The 20,492-nt window shown below is 42.5% G+C and overlaps 1 protein-coding gene and 1 pseudogene across 1 annotated transcript; one reads left to right on the top strand and one right to left on the bottom strand.

Moving 5' to 3' along the window:
• Positions 1-1,335: 1,335 nt before the first annotated feature.
• Positions 1,336-2,803, top strand: LOC145581220 (cytochrome P450 89A2 pseudogene; annotated as a pseudogene).
• Positions 2,804-2,879: 76 nt separating this feature from the next.
• LOC145582280 (cytochrome P450 89A2-like) lies at positions 2,880-8,127 on the bottom strand. The gene is made up of 3 exons (XM_081639284.1): positions 8,043-8,127; positions 3,393-4,968; positions 2,880-3,219 (listed from the first exon to the last, which is right to left on the bottom strand). The coding sequence occupies exons 2-3, from the start codon at positions 4,937-4,939 to the stop codon at positions 3,213-3,215; spliced, it is 1,554 nt and encodes a 517-aa protein (XP_081495410.1). The 5' UTR covers positions 4,940-4,968; positions 8,043-8,127; the 3' UTR covers positions 2,880-3,212.
• Positions 8,128-20,492: the final 12,365 nt, after the last annotated feature.

Genomic DNA, 20,492 nt, shown 5'->3' with positions numbered 1-20,492 from the left:
ATTTGCAACATAAAAAAAAAAAAAAAAAAAAAAAAAAAAAAAAAAAAAAAAAGAAAAAAACTGATAACACGAGTCATGAAGTATCAATGTTCATCCATCATATATGGGTCATTTGAAAGGTTATACAAAGATTGGAAGTTTTGAATTCCATCGAGTTCGCACTAGTAGATCGAATTTCCTAGCCCAAAATACAGTAAGCATTAAGAACGAATTAAGGCCCCATTCTCTTCACCTTATTTTTGCTGAATTGGAATTATTTTTAATGAAACAAAATTATATTTGCTGAAATTAAATTATTTTTATTGAACTTAAATTAATTTTACTGAATTTAAATTAATTTTGCTGAACTGACAATAATTTTTACTGATTTTCTATTATAATTTTTCTTTAAGAAAACTGAATTTTACTGAACTGAAATTATTTTTACTGAACTGATATTAATTTTACTGAACTGAACTGAACTTATTTTTACTGAACTGAAATTATTTTTATTTAATATTATTTTTTTTAAGGTGAAGAGAACAAGGCCTAAGCCATGTTTAGTTCACTTTGTGTTCCCTTATTTGATCTGATTTGATTTGAACTTATTATATCTGACCTAATCTAAAAAACTAATACTAAGCTTTGACCCTAAACATTTGTTAATCCATAAGGAAAAAAAAAATATCAAATACGGTCTTATTATTAAATAATTTTGCAATGAAAATATTCGCACATAAAATTAAAATAGATTTGAACGCATCATTCCTAATCCGAACATATTTATCTAATTCGAAATGAAATATTAGCATTAAGATTCTTAAATAAGGTGAATTAAATATAGCCTTACTCAAGCTTGATACTTGCGTTTACTCAAGTTCAATATTAGACCATGATTCTAGGGATTTTATTCATAGCAATTCATGGTAATACAGACTAGAGTTTACAGCCTTACAAGTGTTAATACAACTCTTTCAGTTGTACAAGATATCTGTCTCATAATATCACAGTGATACTTGCGCTATATCAGAAAATAAAATCCCTTACTAGTAACCTTTCCTGGTCACTCTCAATGTGTTTAACTAGGAAATACTGGACCCAAAAAAACAGTAAGGGTTAATGTTTTGAGTGAGGGTCATTTTCCTGGTCGTCAAAAAAATAAAATAAAGTATGCCAAAATTGAACCTAATCAGAGTACTTATTAACATATAGACCTGCATTGCACATATATATATTGTAAATTGGCTACTGATAGCGTGCACGTACAATGATTGATGAGGCCCATCATCCGTGTATGGGACCCTTTCTATGCTATAACATCGGTGTCAAAGATTGTCAGCCCTATAAAATCGAAATATGGAACCCTCTTATTATACACAAACATGGAGACATGACCGTCCTAAGCCGTTTCTTACAGCAAAGATTCTCACCTGTAACCAGCATAACATCAGCTCAGCTGGTTATGGCTCTACTTGGCGCCTACTTTGTAAAAATCTGACTGCTCAAATCTTCCACCCTTCAAGAACCAAAGAGTTTTCTCACACCCAGAAGTGGGTCCTAGACATGCTACTAAATCGACTAAAGGTTTCTGCTGTAACAAATAAGGGTGTTGTCAGGGTGCTGGATCACTTCCGCTTTGCTATGTTTAGCTTGCCTATGTTTATGTGTTTTGGGGATAAACTCAACGAGTCCAAAATCAGTGAGGCTGAGGCAGTTCGAAGCCAATTACTAACAGCATTCAATCGCTTCCTTATACTCGACTGCAGGCTTCCACTGTCTAGAATTGTGTTCTGCAGTAGATGGAATGAATTTTTTGACTTAAAGAAAAAACGGGAAGAGTTACTACTTCCTCACATCAGATCGCGAAAGAACATGCTGGAGCCATTGGCAGACCGACATAGCCCTAAGGTAAGCATTGCCTTTATCTGCATTTTAGTACAAAGTACTAATGTTTTCTAACATTAGATATAAGCTTGCAATACCAATGCAAATGTCGATTTGATGTTAATCCGCCATGGCAGGAGCAAGCCAAAACTCTTAATGATGAAATGAGCCAGTTGGCTACTTCTTATGTGGACACTTTGTTTACACTAGAGGTACCTGAGGAAGGGAATGGAACCGCGGCAAAGAGAAGGCTAACAGAAGAAGAACTGGTGAATCTTTGTTCTGAATTTCTTAATGCAGGAACTGACACTACAACAGCGATGCAATGGATTATGGCCAACCTTATTAAATACCCTAATATCCAATCTAAGCTTTTTGAAGAAATCAAGGAAGTCGTTGGAGAAAATTGTACAGAAGTTAGAGAAGATGAACTATCAAAGATGCCTTACCTTAAGGCCGTAGTATTAGAGGGACTAAGACGGCACCCCCCCCCCCCCCTCCCCCCCCCCCCCCCCCCCCCCCCCCAAGTCACTTTGTTTTACCTCATGCTGTGACTGAAGAGGTAGAGTTGGGTGGGTATACCCTGCCTAAGAATGCAATCATAAATTTCATGGTTGCAGAGATGAGTCTAGATCCTGCAGTATTGGAGAGTCCAATGCAATTTAAACCTGAGAGATTTCTGTCAATTCAGGGGACTGAAGAATTTGATGTAACAGGAAGGCGTGAAATAAAGATGATGCCATTTGGTGCTGGACGAAGGATGTGTCCAGCCATTGGCTTAGCTATTCTTCACCTGCAATACTTTGTGGCTAATCTGGTTTGGAACTTTAAATGGGAAGCTATAGAGGGAGATGAGATTGATTTGTCCGAGAAACAAGAATTTAGCATTGTAATGAAGCATCCTCTCCATGCCCACATTTCCCCTAGGAAAACTATATAAACAGGTCTGTTGGTACAAGTCCGTCAGTCTGATAATTAATAGAGAGTACGTATTAATTTTGCTTGGAACAACATAATAACATAACAATTCGTCGCTTTTTTGTTGTAAACAACTTTTCAAACAATAGAATATACACAAGGGCACAAGTCAAGCGTTTCAAGGAAGATTGTAACAATACACAGAGTAGATTTACTAGCATAATCTTTCATTAAGTAGTATTACACTATATTAACAAATATCTACGGATTATTAGTAATAAGCATAAAACCTTCAGCAATCAAATCATCTGGTGATAAGGTCAATTAATTATTTCAAACATGGGTTCAACTGCAAATAGAAGCTTACCAATTTCCAGGATAAGGCTGCTATGACTGACAGTTGCAGACAATCTTTGATCCAGCAGCAAATTCTATGATCTGAGAGAGAGATTAATGTGACTTATTTATATTCCATAGACATGTCAATATTCAAATACAAAGACGGATGAGATAAAGAAAAATTACAATGCTGCAAAATTGCGAACTGCAAGTGCAATATATAAATGGGGTTTAAGCAAGATCAAAAATAAAAGGAAGGGCTGCTTATTTACTTTATTCTAGGAGACAGATGGACTTGGAGTGGATGTTTCATCACAATAGTAAACTCTTGCTTCTCAGACAAATCCACCTCATCACCGTCCACAGCGTTCCATTCAAAGTTCCAAACTAAATTGGCCACATAATACTCCAAATGAAGCATAGCCAAGCCGAGTCCTGGGCAAATCCGCCTGCCAGCACCAAAAGGCATCATCTTTATTTCACGACTTCCTGTTATATCAAATTCTTCGCAGCTCCCTTCTGCTGTCAGGAATCTCTCAGGCTTGAATTGCATTGGATCCTCCCAGACCTCAGGATCAAAATTAATATCGGCAACCATAAAATTTATGACTGCGTTTTTAGGTATTGTGTATCCGCCCAACTCTGCATCTTGGGTGACAGTGTGTGGAAGAACAAAGTGACCTGGTGGATGCCTCCGCAGTCCCTCTAACACTATAGCCTTAAGATAAGGCATCTTTGACAGTTCATCTCTTCCAATTTCTGCAGCTTCTTCTCCAACAACTCCTTTGATATCCTCAAAAAGCTTAGCCTGAATTTTCGGGTATTTGACAAGATTGGCCATAATCCACTGCAAGGCTGTTGAGGTAGTATCAGTTCCGGCATTGAGGAACTCAGAACAAAAACTCACCATTTGCTCCTCAGTCAGCTTTCTCTTGCTGCCGTCACCCTCAGGGATTTCCAGTGTCAACAAGCTGTCCACGTAACAAGTGACCAATCTTTTGCTTTGATCATCAGGAGTTTTTGCCTCTTCTAGCAGACGGTTCCTTGCTCTAAATTTAGGAAAAAAAATCTCCTCCTGTTTCTTCCTCATGTTGATCAGCTCATTCCAACGACTGCGGAGCAAAATCCGAGTCAATGAAGGCCACAAATTGAGTACTGCAAAGCGATTGATGGATGTTAGTAACCGGTGCTGAATTGCTTCAATCTCTTTAATCTGGGATTCATCCAACTTATCCCCAAAACACATAAACACAAGCAAGCAGAACATGGCAAAGCGAAAATGATCCATCACATTGACAGCATCAGCATGATCTTGGCCACTAGAAGCCCTGAGACTATTAAGTAGGATTTCAAGGGTCCAACTCCTGACATGACAAAATTCTTTAGCCTTGGAAGGATGAAGGATCTGAGCAGTCAGGTTTCGCCTGAAGAGTCTCCAATTCGGACCATAACTAGCTGAATTGACGTTGTGCTGGTTACAAGTAATAATCTCACCAGTAGGGAGAGGCTTAGGACGGTCAGCAAACACGGCCCCATCATGAATCAAGGCCTGGTGAGCCAAAGTACGGCTGGAAATAAAGATGGCAGTATATCGACCAATAGGTAGGGAGACGATTGGCCCAAATTTGGCGCAAAGTCTTCTGAGGGCTGCCTCCATATCTGTGGATGATCTCCCTAGCCATTGGATACGGCTAATGATTGGAAAACCACGAGGTCCTGGAGGAATACTTGGTTTAGATTTAGACACCACCAATGAAACCAAAGCCTTAAGAAGAGCTGCAATGCATGCTGTTACAATGATTAAAAACCATATCTCCATATTTGCAGTATGTTCCTCTCTTCAAGAATCTGTTAGAATTTAGAGATGATTTTCAGCCATAAAATTAAAATTTTTATAAAAGCACAACTCAAGTGTACAGCATAGTAAAAGACACAGATTTTGTCTGAGTTTTATAAATGAATGTGAATACTGTCAGTGGAAATCTGGCCCAGGAAAAGCATGCAAAGCTATGGAGTATGATTCTAGTGAATGAAAATCAGCTTTACAAAAATGACCATGCTCAGTCCCCACTTGTTTATAGTCATTAAATCGTATGATTCTTTGCAACAAAAAATAATTAAATCAATAAAATAAAAAAATTGTGATAATTGAGCTACACTATCCCAAAAAAATTCTAAATTAAGCAAACAAGAGCAACAACCAACATCACCCAAATAAAAGACAATAAAAAAAATTACGATGCTACATAAGGTTCTCTTTTTATATAGTGTTATCATGTTATGTGTAGATTTATGCACCTTAACATTTAACACACTTCGTAATAGAGTTTTGTTGTCTTCATTAGCTTTGTTCTTATCACTTTATATTCGTATTATGGAGTATTGATTTTCACAATCTCAGCTCATTAAAATCAAAATAGTTCATTCTAGACTAAACCAGACCTACTTGGACAAAATTATAAAGATGACAATTAGAATATATTTAGACCATATAATATATTCAAACCATATTACCATTGGTAAGGTCGCGTATTACATGCAACTGTACCATCGTCGCATGTAATATGCGACTACACCATGGTGTAGTCGCATATTAGATGCGGTCGTGTACCATTTAAATTTTTAAAATATTTTTTAATAATAATTAAAAATAACAAAATACATTTAATTAGTAAATTTAGAAATTTTTTTTAATTTTTTCACATGAATTTAATTTAATACTCATAGTTAAATTTAATTTTAATTTTTTTTGAGGAAAAAAAAATTAATTTTTAATATATCATATAATAGTTTACAAGTAAAAAAAAAATAAAAAAAATTGGAGGGGGCATGGATGGTGAGAAAATTAGGTGGGGTCAAATATTAAATTGATAAGGGTAGAAAGGCCATTTAATACCGTGGCATAAATAATTCTATTGTGGCATTTAGTAACCTCCTTTTCCGAAAAGATTATTTTATTTAAATTAATGGAATATACAATTTTTCATGGAGTGATTAGACTATTTCATTTTCCTATAAATATTATCTTTCCTCCTACTTTGTATATTTATATAGATCGTATAAAGTTGTGGTTTCACTCTTCATTAATTCATCAATTTATTATATTTTGCTTAAATTATTTATACACGTGTTAGTTATTATACACAAATAAGCTAAATTTTTTTTTTTGCTAAAATCGTGCATCGCACAAGACTAACCTAGTAAATAAATTTTTAGGTGTCCCAAAGTATTGGATTATAATGTTTATTTAGACCGCCAAATAAGGAAAAGCTCCATAAAAAAATATTCTTGGGTACATTAACACCTACATGGGCACACGACTACACTACATGGGTAATTGGTAGTGCTGTCAAAAACCGACCCAAACTAGTGAATCCGAATCGTTTCGAAAAGAAATCGAACTGGTAAGAACCTGTTATTTTAAACCGTAAACCGACCCGACTCGATTTTTTAAAACTTGAAACTGAACCGAACTGAATGTTTGAGAACCGTTAATGAACCGTACTCGTTATCAAGCCGAACTAATACAACCCAAAACCGAGAACAACCTGAACCGAATACTTCCGAACCCGATAGTAACCCGACCCATTGTAAACCGAAACCGTTTGAACCCGACAAAAACCCAATAAACCCAAATCATTTACAACCTGTAACTGGTTAGGACCGAACCGTTTATAACCCATAATAAATTATGACCGAACCGTTTACAACCCGTAACCGGTTATAACCAAACCGTTTATAACCCATAAGCTCGTAACCTGTTATGACCGTAGAGTTTGTTTTTGTCTTTTTTTTTTGGTATATTAGATCGATAATAAAAACAAAAGGGTTTAATTTGAATTTACGAAGTATTTATATTGAATAGGTTTGGAATTTTGATGTCATTGAAACTCTTATGCTAAAATATTATCGTCCTTTTACGAGTAATAGCTTATGGAAAACTATATTGTATTAAAAAAAATCTGAACCAAAAGCTAACTCTAGATTTGTTATTATTAATTGATCTTGAAAATCATCATACAAAAAAGGAACATAAAGCTAAACAACTAATTAATACTCTGTATGATCTAGTGGAATAACTAATTAAAGAATGTTGAGGATGTACTAGAAGATATACGTTAACGAAATCCGTTTAAAACTGGCAAAATTAGTTGTCAAACCGACTGAGTTCAACTCGAATCAATCGATTATGACCTGAACCAATTGCAACCCGACCTGATTAGGACCCAATATGTTTTGAACCAAAAACCGCTTTAAAATGACAAACCCCGTTTTTAAACCGACCGAATTTAATCCGAATTGATTATAACCTGAACCAATTATAACTCGACCCGATTAGAATCCAACCCGAAAAGAAAATGTAATAAAATTAAACCAAACCGAACCGAACCAAAATTATTTAAAACCAACCCAAACTAACCCGATAATAAATCCAACCCGTTAAAAACCAACCCATTACAAACCGAACTCAAAACCGAACCGCAAACCCCATTTACACCCCTAGTAATTGGTATACGGTACACATGGAACTGATAGAAGGGGATACTCAAGTATAAAAATTTAATAATTTATCCATCAAATTGCTCAAAAAACCCAGAAAATATTCTACTATAAAAAAATACGAAGTAAATTTTAATACTCAGTAATAATCCATAAGCTCAAATTAAGCAAAATAATCACTTCACAAATTTACAATGAACAAAAAGATCATTCAAATAAATATTATGTTCAAATTTCAATCACCTCTAAAATCCTTCCAAAAACAATCACTCAAACGTCAGTCACTATCAAACAATGTAATTGCAGATAATCATAATCAAAACTATAATGAAAGTAATTAATTTAAGATAAAACTTACTAGTACAGTACCAGAGAAATGAAGCTTGAGTAATGAAATTAAGCTTGAGGTAAAAAAAGGTTACCTTTAAGTTTGGAGGAATGTAAAACAGAGGCGTGTTGAACAAGCCTTCGAGTAAAGTCACAGAGAAAGAGAAAGATGAAGAAGAAATGTTATCTATCCAGAATTAATAATCACGTTTATATTACTCTTCTTCATACACGACAATAACGTACTATCTTCTATGGAGTATATATTAACTTAGACCACATATTTTTATTAGAGTATAAAAATTGATATTATTATTATTACCAGTTAAAATTTTTAAATTTAATAGTAAAAGCATAATTGAGTTATTAATAGGCATGATAAATATTTTATCAAAGTAGTTCAATACCAAATGTTTGGGTCCAATTTAGTCCAATTGGGTCTAGTCATTAAATGATCCAATTAAAAGCCCAAGGTCAAGGTTCAACTCTCCAATTGTGCTAAAGTCAAGATCAGTCAACAAGGGAAGTCAATTGGGCCAAGGCCCACTTCTCCCATATATGCAAAGGTATAAAAGCCATCAATATCACATTTGTACATACATTCACACAAAGCCTCAAGCAATTAATTCTCTTGCATAGCTTTCTCTCTCTACACATTGTACTAACTTTAGCATCGGAGGGGCCTTCCTCGGCAACACCCCCGAGGCTAGTTTACGTGTGTTTGCTGTGCAGGAAACCCTCGGCCCAGCATCACTTGGACCGAGCCCAGTCTTCACCATTTCATAGGACCTTCGGCAAGGTCCCATTGTTTTTACCCGAAACAATTTGGCGCCGTCTGTGGGGAAGACTTTCAAAAAACCTTTAACCCAATCTCAATCGTTCTACCTCAACCTTAGTTCCAATGGCTAAGAATCGCAAGAACAAGAGCAACGGTGCTTCTCCTCCGAGAAAGCGCCGAAAATCACTAGGAGGGGGTCCCTTAGAACGCCCCACTCCTAGTCCATCCCCTCCTCGGGATAGGAACCCCTCCGCGGGACCCGACTCTCATGAGGAGCCTAGGGAGAGATCCGAATCTCCTATCATCCAGTCCAATCATCCACCGAGTCCGCCTCGGTCAAATGAGGACAACTGGTCCACTCAAAGGACCCAATCTCATGCCCGGAGTCAATCCCGGAGCATTCACACCCATTCTCGCTCTCAGCCGAGGACACCCTTGACGGGGCCCGACTCGGAAGAGGTAGTGAGAGCTCTAGCGGTCCTCATGGAAGCCATGAAGGCCCAAAATATGCCGCCTCCACGCGACCGAACCCCTCCGCAAACCAGGAATCGGAGGAGGAACCTCGGCCAGGAGGGGGGGAAATCCTCCTCTTTCAAGGAGCTCGGCGAATGGGAGGAGGACACCTGGAGAACCGAGAGGGAGAGAAACAGGAACTCTCACTTCTTCAGGGAGCCTTCCACTCAGCTCACTACGAGTAGAGCCCATAAAAGCAGCAGTTCTGCCTCTCGGCCAGAAACTGTTCGCCGAAGCGTTCACGACCGTCTCGGCGATAGGGAACGAAGTGTGCACAGCCGCCTATCATACCCTGTAGCCGAGGCCCAGACCTCCCAGCCGGGGACGAAAACCACTTCTACCTCTCTGAGAGGGCGGAGCGCGGTCCCTTCGGCTGGGAATAAGGGCAAGGTCGTGATGCTGCCTTCCAGTTCTCCATTCGAGCAATGGATACTGGAATCCCATGTGCCGACGGTTAAAATCCCGTCACACATTACTTATGATGGAACTTCGGATCCGAAGGACCATATTGCCTCATACGAGGCTCACATGCATCTCTGCCCCAGGTCCGAAGCGACTTGGTGCAAATATTTTCCAACCACTCTCAAGGGGGTCGCGCAAGCGTGGATCTCCAAGGGAGTGAAAGAAGGCTCAATCACCGGGTGGGACGATCTGTCCTCCAAGTTTAAGAGCAAGTTTTCTACGGCAAATCGCCGGGAGAAGACTACTGCAGAGCTTATGGGTCTGCAGCAAGGGGAGGCTGAAAGCCTCCGAGACTATTTGACTCGCTTCAGTAACGAGTCATCCAGCATTTCTCAGTTGGATCAAGGGTTGGCAGTTTTCGCCCTTCAGCACGGTCTCAGAACTAGACCGTTCTCCGACTTCATGGTCATGAATTCACCCAGGACCTTGGAGGAGGCACTGAATGCTTCGGATAAGTTCATCCGAGCTGAAGAGTAGAACAAAACAAAAACCCAACCTCAATCTGGGGGAGGGAAACAAAAACAAGCACCCTCGTCTGAAGGCCAAGGCCAGAAGGCAAAGGGAAAGGAGAAAGCCTCGGAACAATCTTCGGCCAACGAGTCGAAGAAGGAAAAGTCCGCTCCTTTCGCGGGCAGATATGAATCCTACACTCCGCTCTCGCTTCCGCGCGCTAAGATTTACAGCGTGACGAAGGAGGAGCAGAGTTACAGAAAGCCGAGACCACTCCCAGAGTGGTATCAGCGAAAGAATAAAAATCAATGGTGTGAGTTCCATGAATCACCGGGACACAACACCGAAGAGTGTATCCAGATGAAGGACCAAATCGAGGATATGGTTCGGAAGGGATACTTGAAAAAATACATCGCGGATCACCGCGAGAAAAAAGAGGCTGAGAAGTCCGAAAAGGACTCTCGGCAAGAAATTGACTTCCCCCGAAAGAACAGCAAAACTGCGGAAGGAAAATTCCCTCCAATTCATGTTATTTCGGGAGGAGCATGCTCTCGGAGGGAGCACAAGCATCACCTTAGGGCTCTGACCCATCAGGTGAACCATGCTGACATTCAGCCACCCCAGTCACCGGTGCCGAACATGACGTTCACAGCCGCTGACTGCCGGGGGGTGACGTACCCTCACGAGGACCCGTTGGTGATCATCGCCACGGTGGCCAACCACGACGTCAGCAAAGTTCTAATTGACGGTGGTAGCGGAGCAAATATTTTGTTCCGAAAGGCCTATAATCAAATCAAGCTGAAGCCCAAGCACCTCACGCCGGTATCCTACCCAGTATCCGGATTCAATGGGGCTTCAACTTACCCTGATGGGAAGGTTCTGCTTCCTGTCACCATCGGCTGCGATGAAGCAGCTAGGAACGTCATGACTGAATTTTTGGTCATCGACGCACCTTCAGTGTACAACGTGATTTTGGGGAGACCCATAATTCACGAGATCCAAGGGGTTGTCTCAACTTATCATCAGCTGATGATCTATGTTTCAGATGCCGGCTTCCCCGAAAGGATCCAGGGCAGCCAAAAGGAGGCCCGAAGGTGCATCTACCTCAAGCCATCCACTAGTCGCCCAGACGACGACGACGATGAGGATGAGGAGGAGAAAGAAAAAGAAAGAAAGCTGAGCACAAAAAAGCCGAAAGGTCTAAGTGCTTCGGCCCAAGATTCTATGCCCAAAGAAAAAGGGCCAGAAAAAGAAAAGTCTAGCTCTTCATTTGAGCCGAAAGACTCAGAGAGCCAGCCGAAGAAGAAAAAGTTTGGGACGCCTGCTGATATAGACAGCAGGCCAGATTGTGAAGAGTCCAGCCCATCAACAATGGACTTGGACCAGCAGACTGAAACGGTCGAGTTGATTGAAAGAGACGCTGAGAAATGTGTAACAATCGGGATGGACCTTGATCCGAGCACCCGTTGTGAACTTATTCAACTCCTTTGGGACAACAGAGATGTGTTTGCTTTCTCGGCAGCTGATATGCCTGGGATAAGTTCAGACCTCATCTCCCATAAGCTTAACGTCGACCCAACGTGTCGGCCAGTTAAGTAAAAGAAGCGGAATTACTCCGCAAATAAGAACCGAGACATCGCAGCCGAGGTCAAAAAATTGCTGGATGCAGGCTTCATCGAGCCTTGTCAGTATCCAGAATGGCTGGCAAATATGGTGATGGTTCAGAAGGCCAATGGTACCTGGAGAATGTGCGTTGACTTCACGTACCTAAATAAGGCTTGTCCGAAGGATTTCTATCCCTTGCCGAGGATCGATCAGCTAGTCGACTCGACGAGTGGTCATGCCTTGCTTAGTTTCATGGACGTATTCTCGGGGTATCATCAGATCTTCATGCACCCCGACGACCGAGCAAAGACGACATTCGTCACGAACGCCGGGGTGTACAATTACAAAATGATGTCCTTCGGATTGAAAAATGCGGGGGCAACTTATCAAAGGCTGGTGGATCAAGTTTTTGCCGATCAAAAAGGCCAAAACATGGAAGTTTATGTTGACGATTCAATCGTCAAAAGCAAAAAATCTGAAGACCATGTTAAGGACCTGGCTGAAACCTTCGTCACCTTAAGAAAACATCAAATGAAGCTGAATCCGAAGAAGTGTGTCTTCGGCGTGAAGTCAGGGAAATTCCTTGGGTTCATGGTCAACAAGAGGGGGATTGATGCCAATCCCTTCAAAGTCAAAGCAGTGCTCGATCTTCCTGAGCCGAAAATTAAGAGGGACGTTCAGCGGCTCACCGGAAGAATGGCAGCCCTCTCGAGGTTCATTTCCAGAGCTTCGGACAAGGGGTTACCTTTCTTCAAAGCCCTGAAACTCCGAAAAACAAAAGAGCTCGTTTGGGAAGAAGAGCAGAAAGAAGCCTTCAAGCAGCTTCGGGAGCATCTGGCTCAACTCCCAACACTGGCTAGCCCAGTAGAGGGAGAAACTATGTATCTGTACGTGGCTGTCAGTCCAGACACCATCAGTGCAGTGCTGCTGAGGGAAGAAAATAAAATTCAACAACCGATCTACTTCGTCAGTCACACTCTGACGGACGCCGAGACTCGCTATCCTCTACTCGAGAAAGTTTCCTTTGCAGTAGTGGTGGCTGCTCGGAAGTTGAGGCCCTACTTTGATTGCCATCAGATAGTGGTCTTAATTGATCAGCCGCTGGAAAAAGTTCTCGGCAAAGTCGAAAAATCTGGTAGGCTGGCCAAGTGGGCTTTCGAACTCACCGAATTCAGCATCAGCTACCAGCCGAGAGCAGCCATCAAGGCTCAAGCTCTAGCAGACTTCCTGGCCGAGTGCTCGTACCAGGAGACGCTAGACGATGAAAACAAAATCTGGACCGTTTTTACGGATGGATCCTCCACCGTAAATGGTTCGGGGGCAGGGGTAGTGATAACCTCTCCCGAAGGCAAATCCTTTGAGTACGCACTCAAATTTTCTTTCAAGGCTTCGAACAACGAAGCTGAATATGAGGCAGCAATGGCTGGCCTAGAATTGTGCATCTCTCTGGAAGCCGAGCATGTCTGTCTGAAGACAGACTCTCAGCTAGTTGCATATCAGATCGGTGGCAACTACGAGGCCAAAGAGCCCTCCATGATAGCCTATCTTGCCAAGATCAAATCAGTTATTGCAAAGCTGAGAACTTTTGAAGTTCAGCTGATCCCAAGGGGTCAGAATGCTCAAGCCGACGCACTCTCCAAACTTGCCAGTTCAACTCTCACTGAGCTGAACAGATCTGTATATGTGGAAGTGCGCCGAGAAAGAAGTGTCGACGAAGCACCTGAAGTGTGCTGCGCTGACCCAGAACCCAGCTGGATGGACCCCATCCTAGCTTTCAAGCTTCAGGGAGAAATTCCCGAAGACAGAATTTTGGCCTCCAAACTGAAGAGAACTAGCTCAAGGTTCATCGTCTTCAGGGGAGAGCTTCTGAAAAAGTCCTTCTCAGCCCCATTGTTGAAATGCGTGGGTCCAACAGATGCAGATTACATCCTTCGGGAGATTCACCTCGGCATCTGTGGAAACCACATTGGGGGAAGGACCCTAGCCCACAAGGCATTGAGGGCCGGATATTACTGGCCCACCATGATCTCAAACGCTAAGGAGCTGGTCCGAAAATGCGAAAAATGTCAAAAATTCGCACCAGTCATCCATCAGCCAGCTAGAGACCTTCAGCTGATCCTTAATCCGCTTCCATTTGCCCAATGAGGGCTGGATATTTTGGGACCCTTTCCAGATGCACCTTACCAAAAAAGATGGTTAATAGTCGGCATCGACTATTTCAGCAAATGGATTGAGGCTGAAGCAGCTTCGAATATCACAGAGCAAACTGTCAGGAAATTTATCTGGCAGAACATTATCACTCGCTTCGGTATTCTGAAGGTTTTTGTCTTTGATCATGGGAGGCAATTTGATAATCTACCGCTGAGGCGGTACACAGATCAGTTCGGCATCAAATTGGCATATTCAGCAGTGTGTCATCCACAAAGTAATGGCCAGGCCGAAGCTGCAAATAAACAAATCCTCAATGCTTTGAAGAAAAGGGTTGAATATCAAAAGTCCAAGTGGATAGAGGAACTTCCAGGAACCCTCTGGTCGCTTCGGACAACTGAAAAAGAGGCAACGGGCTATTCACCTTTTGAGCTGGTGTATGGTGCCGAAGCCGTTCTCCCAGTGGAAATCGGCTCTGAAAGTTTACGAGTGCACCACTTCTGTTGAGAATGAGAAACTTATGAAGGAATCCCTCGATTTCCTCGATGAAGTAAGAGATTCAGCCCGAGACAGAATGGCTGCTTATAAGCAGAGAATCAGCAAATTTTACAACCGAAGGGTCCATGCAAGGCCTCTCAAAATTGGAGACCTTGTCCTTCGGAATGCTGCTACAGTTCAGAAAGGCCGAATCCATGGGAAACTCTCAGCTGCATGGAAGGGACCCTATGAAATTTATGATGAGCTTCAGCCAGGGACATACCGACTTTGTCAGTTAGATGGAACTGAGCTGAAAAATCACTGGAATGCTGATGTACTTAAGAAATATCATGTGTAAACCCTTCGGGGCAGAACAATCTTTGTAAGTACATCTTGAATTATTAATGAAAGGCCTCAGAGCCACCATTTCTATAAGTATTTGCAACTTTTTATTCTTTCAAGTTTTCTTTATTCTATCTACTCTTTAAGGGTTTTTATTCAGCCTCGTCTAAAACCTTCGCCTTCGGGTAATTGGGTTTCAGATTGCTGACAAACTCATCTTTTTAAAGAACTCTGGTCTTTCAGCTGAAGTTAAACTTCAGTAAGACTTGTTCTCCAAAGACATGAGTCCATGGACAAGTCTGGGATATTGCCTTAACTGATCCTTGTATCCCAGAAAGCCATTATCTGAAACATTGCCTTCAGTTGGCCTTGTGTTTCAGATATCCATTTTTAAAGATAGACAGAAAATCAAGGATAACAGCAACTATTAGAAATTTTTTTTCAGCTTCGTCTGAAAGTTAAAGAAACCCAACTCAGTAATCCAAAGACTTGAGTCTTCAGATTACTGGGGGGGGGGGGGGGGGCAAGAAGCACGATCAGTGCAAGTTTATCTTCAGCAGAATTCTTCAACCTGAAAGCTTTGTACTTAGCAAACAGTAAAGCATTCAAAATAAGACAAAGTAATTGAAGAAAATGCATCAGATTAATGAGAGAAATGCTCAGAAAATGAGCTATAAGTTCAAATGTTCTAGAGACATAATAAAGTATCGGCAGTCGCCCGCAAGCGGAAAATTACAGCTGCCGAGGTACATTCAAAAACAGATAAAGCAGTTTGTACATCAAGGCAAGCTGAAGCAAAAAACAAGGCAAAAAATTCAGAAGCGGCAAGTCTAAAGTTGAGCGCACGATGAACCGCAAGATTCTGAAGACGACTGCTCGAGTTCCTATGCTTCAGCCCGAGGATCAGACTGATCAGCATTACTGGGTCCCATTGTGGCCTCAGTCCGAGTAGAGGAAGAAGCAGGCTTTGCACTCTGCTGAGCCTCCCTTTCCCTCTGTTCAGCCTCCATCTCCCTTCTTTCAGCTTCTTCTTCGGCTTCTTCAGCCTCAAGGATTTCAGCATCAATTGGAGTTGGATACTGCATGTGAGGGTCTTCGGGATCCTGGATCCATTCAGCACATTTGGACTAGTCCAGCTTCAGCTCAGCATGTAGGCAGACTCTTCGGCACACTCTGACCCCGTTCTTGAAACCCATGTCGTATTCTTCCTGGGTGTAGATACGGACCTTGAGTAGGGCCTCAGCATCAGCCAACTTCTTCTTTGTCTCCTCCAAGTCTTTCTTGGATTTGTTCAGCTCGTCAACAAGCTTGGAGGAGGAGTCTTTCTGCTCGTTCAGCTCTTGCTGAACTTGGGAAGCTTCAGTCTTTACTTGGGTCAGTTCATCATTTTTGAGCCTCAGCTAATCCTCGGCCTCTTGGAGCTTAACTCTCTGAGCTTCAGTAGCAGCAGCAGCTTCCGAGAGTTGGACATTTTTAGCTTGGAGCATCTCTTCAGCAGCCATTCTATCTCTTCATCTCAATAGCAGCTTTGAATTTGGAGATGTCCACTCCCATATGCTCCTGAAGGAATTTCTCCCCTTCTATCAGTGGGGGAAAAACCTCCTTCTCCATAGCAGCACAGAAGGTCTGAAGGGCTTCAGCAGCTTTTTTCTCGTATTCCTCGCCCTTCTGCTGCTTCTCTTCAGCTGCTGCTTGCTTCAGCTTAGCAAGCTTCAGCTCCTCATCTGCCACCTTCTTCTCATACTCGGCAGCATCAACCCTATCTTGTAGGGAGTCTATCAGCTCTACAGTGAGAGTCTGATTGTGCACAAACTGGAAACGGAGGCACAAATCAATAAAAAAAAAAAACTAAAAAACTAAACTGAAGAGCTGAATTGAAAAAGAGACAAAGGCAAGGAGGTTTACCTGCATCATCAGCAGTTGATTAGACCTTGCTGGGTGTGGAAATGATCTGCTGGATTCACCCATCCCAGCAGTGGCCTTCAGCGACCAGATCCTCGCCTTATCTACTTCGGTCAGGCCAGCAAAATTGCCGAAGTAGGCTGCAGCATCTTCTCGGTTCTGGCCCCATATGAGATCCCTGATGTGATCTGGAATAGGAATGTGGGGGGCCGAGAAACCCATTTCTCCAGACTGCAGCGTCTGGAATGAAGGAAAGGAAGATGAGGGAGCTTCCTGAGCCTTGGATGGCTCAGCTTCTTCTGGAACTTTTTCCTCCTTCTTCTCAGCAGAGTCAATGATTATGACCTCTGCTTCTTCTTCAGGGGTGAGGACGAAGGCCTCAACCTCTCTCGCAATATCAGCTGTGAAACCCTCAGCATCGGGCTTCACAGCATCTTCAGCATTGTGCTCAGCAGCACTCTCTTGGACTTCCTCCTCTTGGACCCCTCCCTTGGGATCGGGAGTTTTCTGATCCACCTCCATCTCAGGAGGTGGTGAAGGGGTCTTCGGCGGAGACTGGGGTGGTGGCTGGGGAACCCTTAGCGATCCACCGCCTTCCTCAGGTTCCCTGATGTTGATGCCGATGGGCCTCGGCCTCGTCTGAAAATCGTGAGGGCCAATGATGGCCATCCTTCGTCTTCTTTTAAGAAGAGGCTGCTCGTCCATATCAGATTCTTCAGATTCCTCTGGTATTTGGTCTTCGGGACGAGCAGGGGCTTTCCCTTCTCTCTGTCTCTTGCTCTCTTCAGACTGCAAAAGACAGGGGGGCAGGAAGAATGTGAGTAAAAAAAAAAAAGAAAGAAAAAGAAGCTGAAAAGCTAAGTCTAAAACTCACCGAGGTCTTTAGCAAAGCCTCGTCTTCTTCCTCAGCGGCCCTGGCTGCTGCCGCCGCTTCTTCAGCTGCTTTGGAGGAGCCTTCTCCTTCTTCACAAGCTTCAATAGCCCGCGCAACCTCCTCGGCTGTACGAGCAGCTTCGAGTTCCTCGGCCAACAGTTGAAGCCAGGGATCTCTCTTCTTCCACCAAGGCTTCTGCTTCTGATACAGAGCAACAGCCTCAATTTGGAGATGGGAATGATCTAGATGAACTTCCCTATGCTTCGGATCAGTGATAGAAGGGGCCCGATCGATTATGACTCTTTCTCGGTTGACGCCGAGACGGTTGTAGTCAATGCCGACATTAGTCTTGTCTCGCTCTGAGTATAAGAAAAAAGGAGCAAAGATCAGTTCAGCAAAATAAAAGATGCTGGATTGACTCAGCAGAAAAGTGCGAAACAAAAACAGAGAAAAAAAAATAGTAAAGGCCTCGGCCCCAGCCGAAGAGGCTTACCATCCCTAAACTTTCGGCTGAGGCCGACAGCTGCTAACATGTTCTCTTGGAAAATGTAATGTGTATCCGGGAGCCAAGTCTCCGGGATATACTTCATTCGGCCGCCGCCCCCAAGGTTCAGCATTCTACCGAATATATTCTGCTGATTAAGGTTCAGATCTGGGCCATTATCTTCGGGAGGGCCCAAACTTCCCATTTCAGGATCAGGCTCAGCTAGATACCTGGGAGCGCTGAAGACATAAGGGTGGTTAGGATCTGTGGGCGCCCTAACCTAGATCCATTGACCTCTCCATTCCTTGTCTGAAGAGTCGTTCGGCCACATTGTTAAATACTGGGGCAGAGGCTCAATCCGGTACCACCCAGGACCACGATCTCCGTGCCCACTTTGAGAGTTTGGCACTAGCCGATGGAGCTTTTTGAAGCAGTGCAGGTTCGACACATATCTGAAGAACTTATAGACCCAAAAATACGTCATCACCCTTCGGATGCTGACAGGAGTTAGCTAGCACAGGGAGACCCTGTAGTGGATCAACAAGTCTCGGACGAATACGTCCAAAGGAAACCTCAGCCCGTACTGAAGCTGTCTTGTGTACACCCCCACGTACCCCGGGGGTGGACAATGGATTCTATCGGATGCTAGGGGCATTCTACACCAATACCCATCGGCTTCCATGATGCCGTAGTGCAGCTCTATCTGCTCGGCAAACCGATATACATCAGCGTGCTCTACCCACCATGAGTAGGGGCAGTTCTTTATCATAGCTGAGGCTACCTCAACATCCTCCCACTCTACAAATCCAGGGAGGATATCCCAAAGGTTGGCGGGGACTTCTTCGTCCCGCCCAGAAACACTTGGCTCCTCCGATCCCTCAGGAGGCGCCGATGACATTGGGGTCGCCCTGATTCCTTCAGCAGGGTCAGGTCCTACCCTTTGTCCATTCCAAGTCCAAGTCCTGTTCCTAGGATCGGGAATTTGCCTTGCCCTTCTTGGAGCACGGGCCCTACCTCTAACTCCTCTCACCATCGTCGAGTTTCGAAGAAAAAGTCGAAAAAAGGGGAAAGAGTTCGAATTCGAAGAAAAATAAACTAAAATCGAAGGAAATTACCTTAATCTGAAGCGGAATTTGCCGATCTACAAGTTGGTAGTGACGAATTTCAGTTTCTAAGCTTAATGCTCGGGGAATTTGCGAAGTTTTGATGTGGGTTCTTGGGTTTTCTCGAGAGCTTTGGGTTCGTGTTTGTGAAGAAGTGAGGAGAGATAGTGCGCTTCTTTGATTTTATTTCCAGAAACGGGAATTCTAGGAGTCCGCGCTTTAATTTCTCTTAAATACCTCACTAAGTAACCGTTAAACACACGTCCCCATTCGGCCTCCTTTTGCTTAAGGGGGTTGAAAGGATGCATCATTTATCTCGGTCATTGGAAAATCTTTCCAATAGTTGTTCATCCCACTCCATAGTATCACAATTTATTAATTCACTCACCTGTGATATTTTTGAAGCAGGGGTGCTTGTGGAAAACCGAGTGTGATCATCAACTAACCAAGGGTCGCTCCATATTTTGGTTGCTCCACTATCTCCAACCTTCCAAAGCATTCCTTCTTTGATCAAAGCCTTCAAACCCCAGATACTCCGCCATGAATAGCTCCCACCCTGTCCCAAAAAAGACTCTAAAAAATCGCACTCGGGGTAGTATTTTGCTTTCATAACTCAACTGAGAAGCGAATCTAGCTTCGTTGCTAGTCTCCATGCATGTCTCCCTAGAAGAGCTTCATTAAAGACTGCGAGATTACGAAACCCCATCCCACCAAGTTATTTTAAAGTACATAAATAATCCCAGTTCTTCCAATGGATTCACTTCTTGTGTTTGCTTTGACCCCACCAAAAATGAGCCATTAAGGAGTGAATTTTTTGTATGACTTTCGCTGGAAATTTGAAGACACCCATCAAGTAAGTGGGGATGGCTTGTATGACAGATTTCAGAAGAATTTCTTTCCCAGCTTGAGAGAGGAGCTTTTCCTTCCATCCTTGGAGTTTCTTCCACACCCTATCTATCATTACTTCAAAAACGGCTCTCTTTGAATCACTACAAGAAAAAGGGAAATTAGCAACTGATTTTTGCGACTACCATAATAATTAGTCGCAAAAAATATTTTTGCGACTGAAAAAGACGAGTAGTTGCAAATTTTGCAACCGATTTTGCAGTAGTTGCTATGCGGTCACTAATTAGCGACTAATTTTTGCGACTACCATAATAATCAGTCGCTAAAAGTATTTTTGCAACTGAAATAGACGAGTAGTTGCAAAAAATTGCAACCGATTTTATAATAGTTGCTATGCAGTCGCTAATTTACGACACTCTTATAATAATTTGCGACTAAATTGTAGTTGCCAGTGTTAATAATTTTGAAATCATTTTTTTTCTAAAAATTGCACTACTATTGCAACTAACACGGTTGTCGCTACTTTTTTTTTTTTTAATTTATTAAGAAAGAATTAAAGAA

The sequence above is a fragment of the Chenopodium album genome, chromosome 15 (genome assembly GCF_948465745.1).
Source record: "Chenopodium album chromosome 15, dcCheAlbu1.1, whole genome shotgun sequence".
Taxonomy (NCBI): Eukaryota; Viridiplantae; Streptophyta; class Magnoliopsida; order Caryophyllales; family Amaranthaceae; genus Chenopodium; species Chenopodium album.
This window is presented reverse-complemented; position numbering and strand designations above follow the sequence as displayed.

Coding starts and splice junctions, on each gene's coding strand:
- LOC145582280 (XM_081639284.1), bottom strand. CDS start 4,939: ATGGAGATATGGTTTTTAATCATTGTAACAGCATGCATTGCAGCTCTT.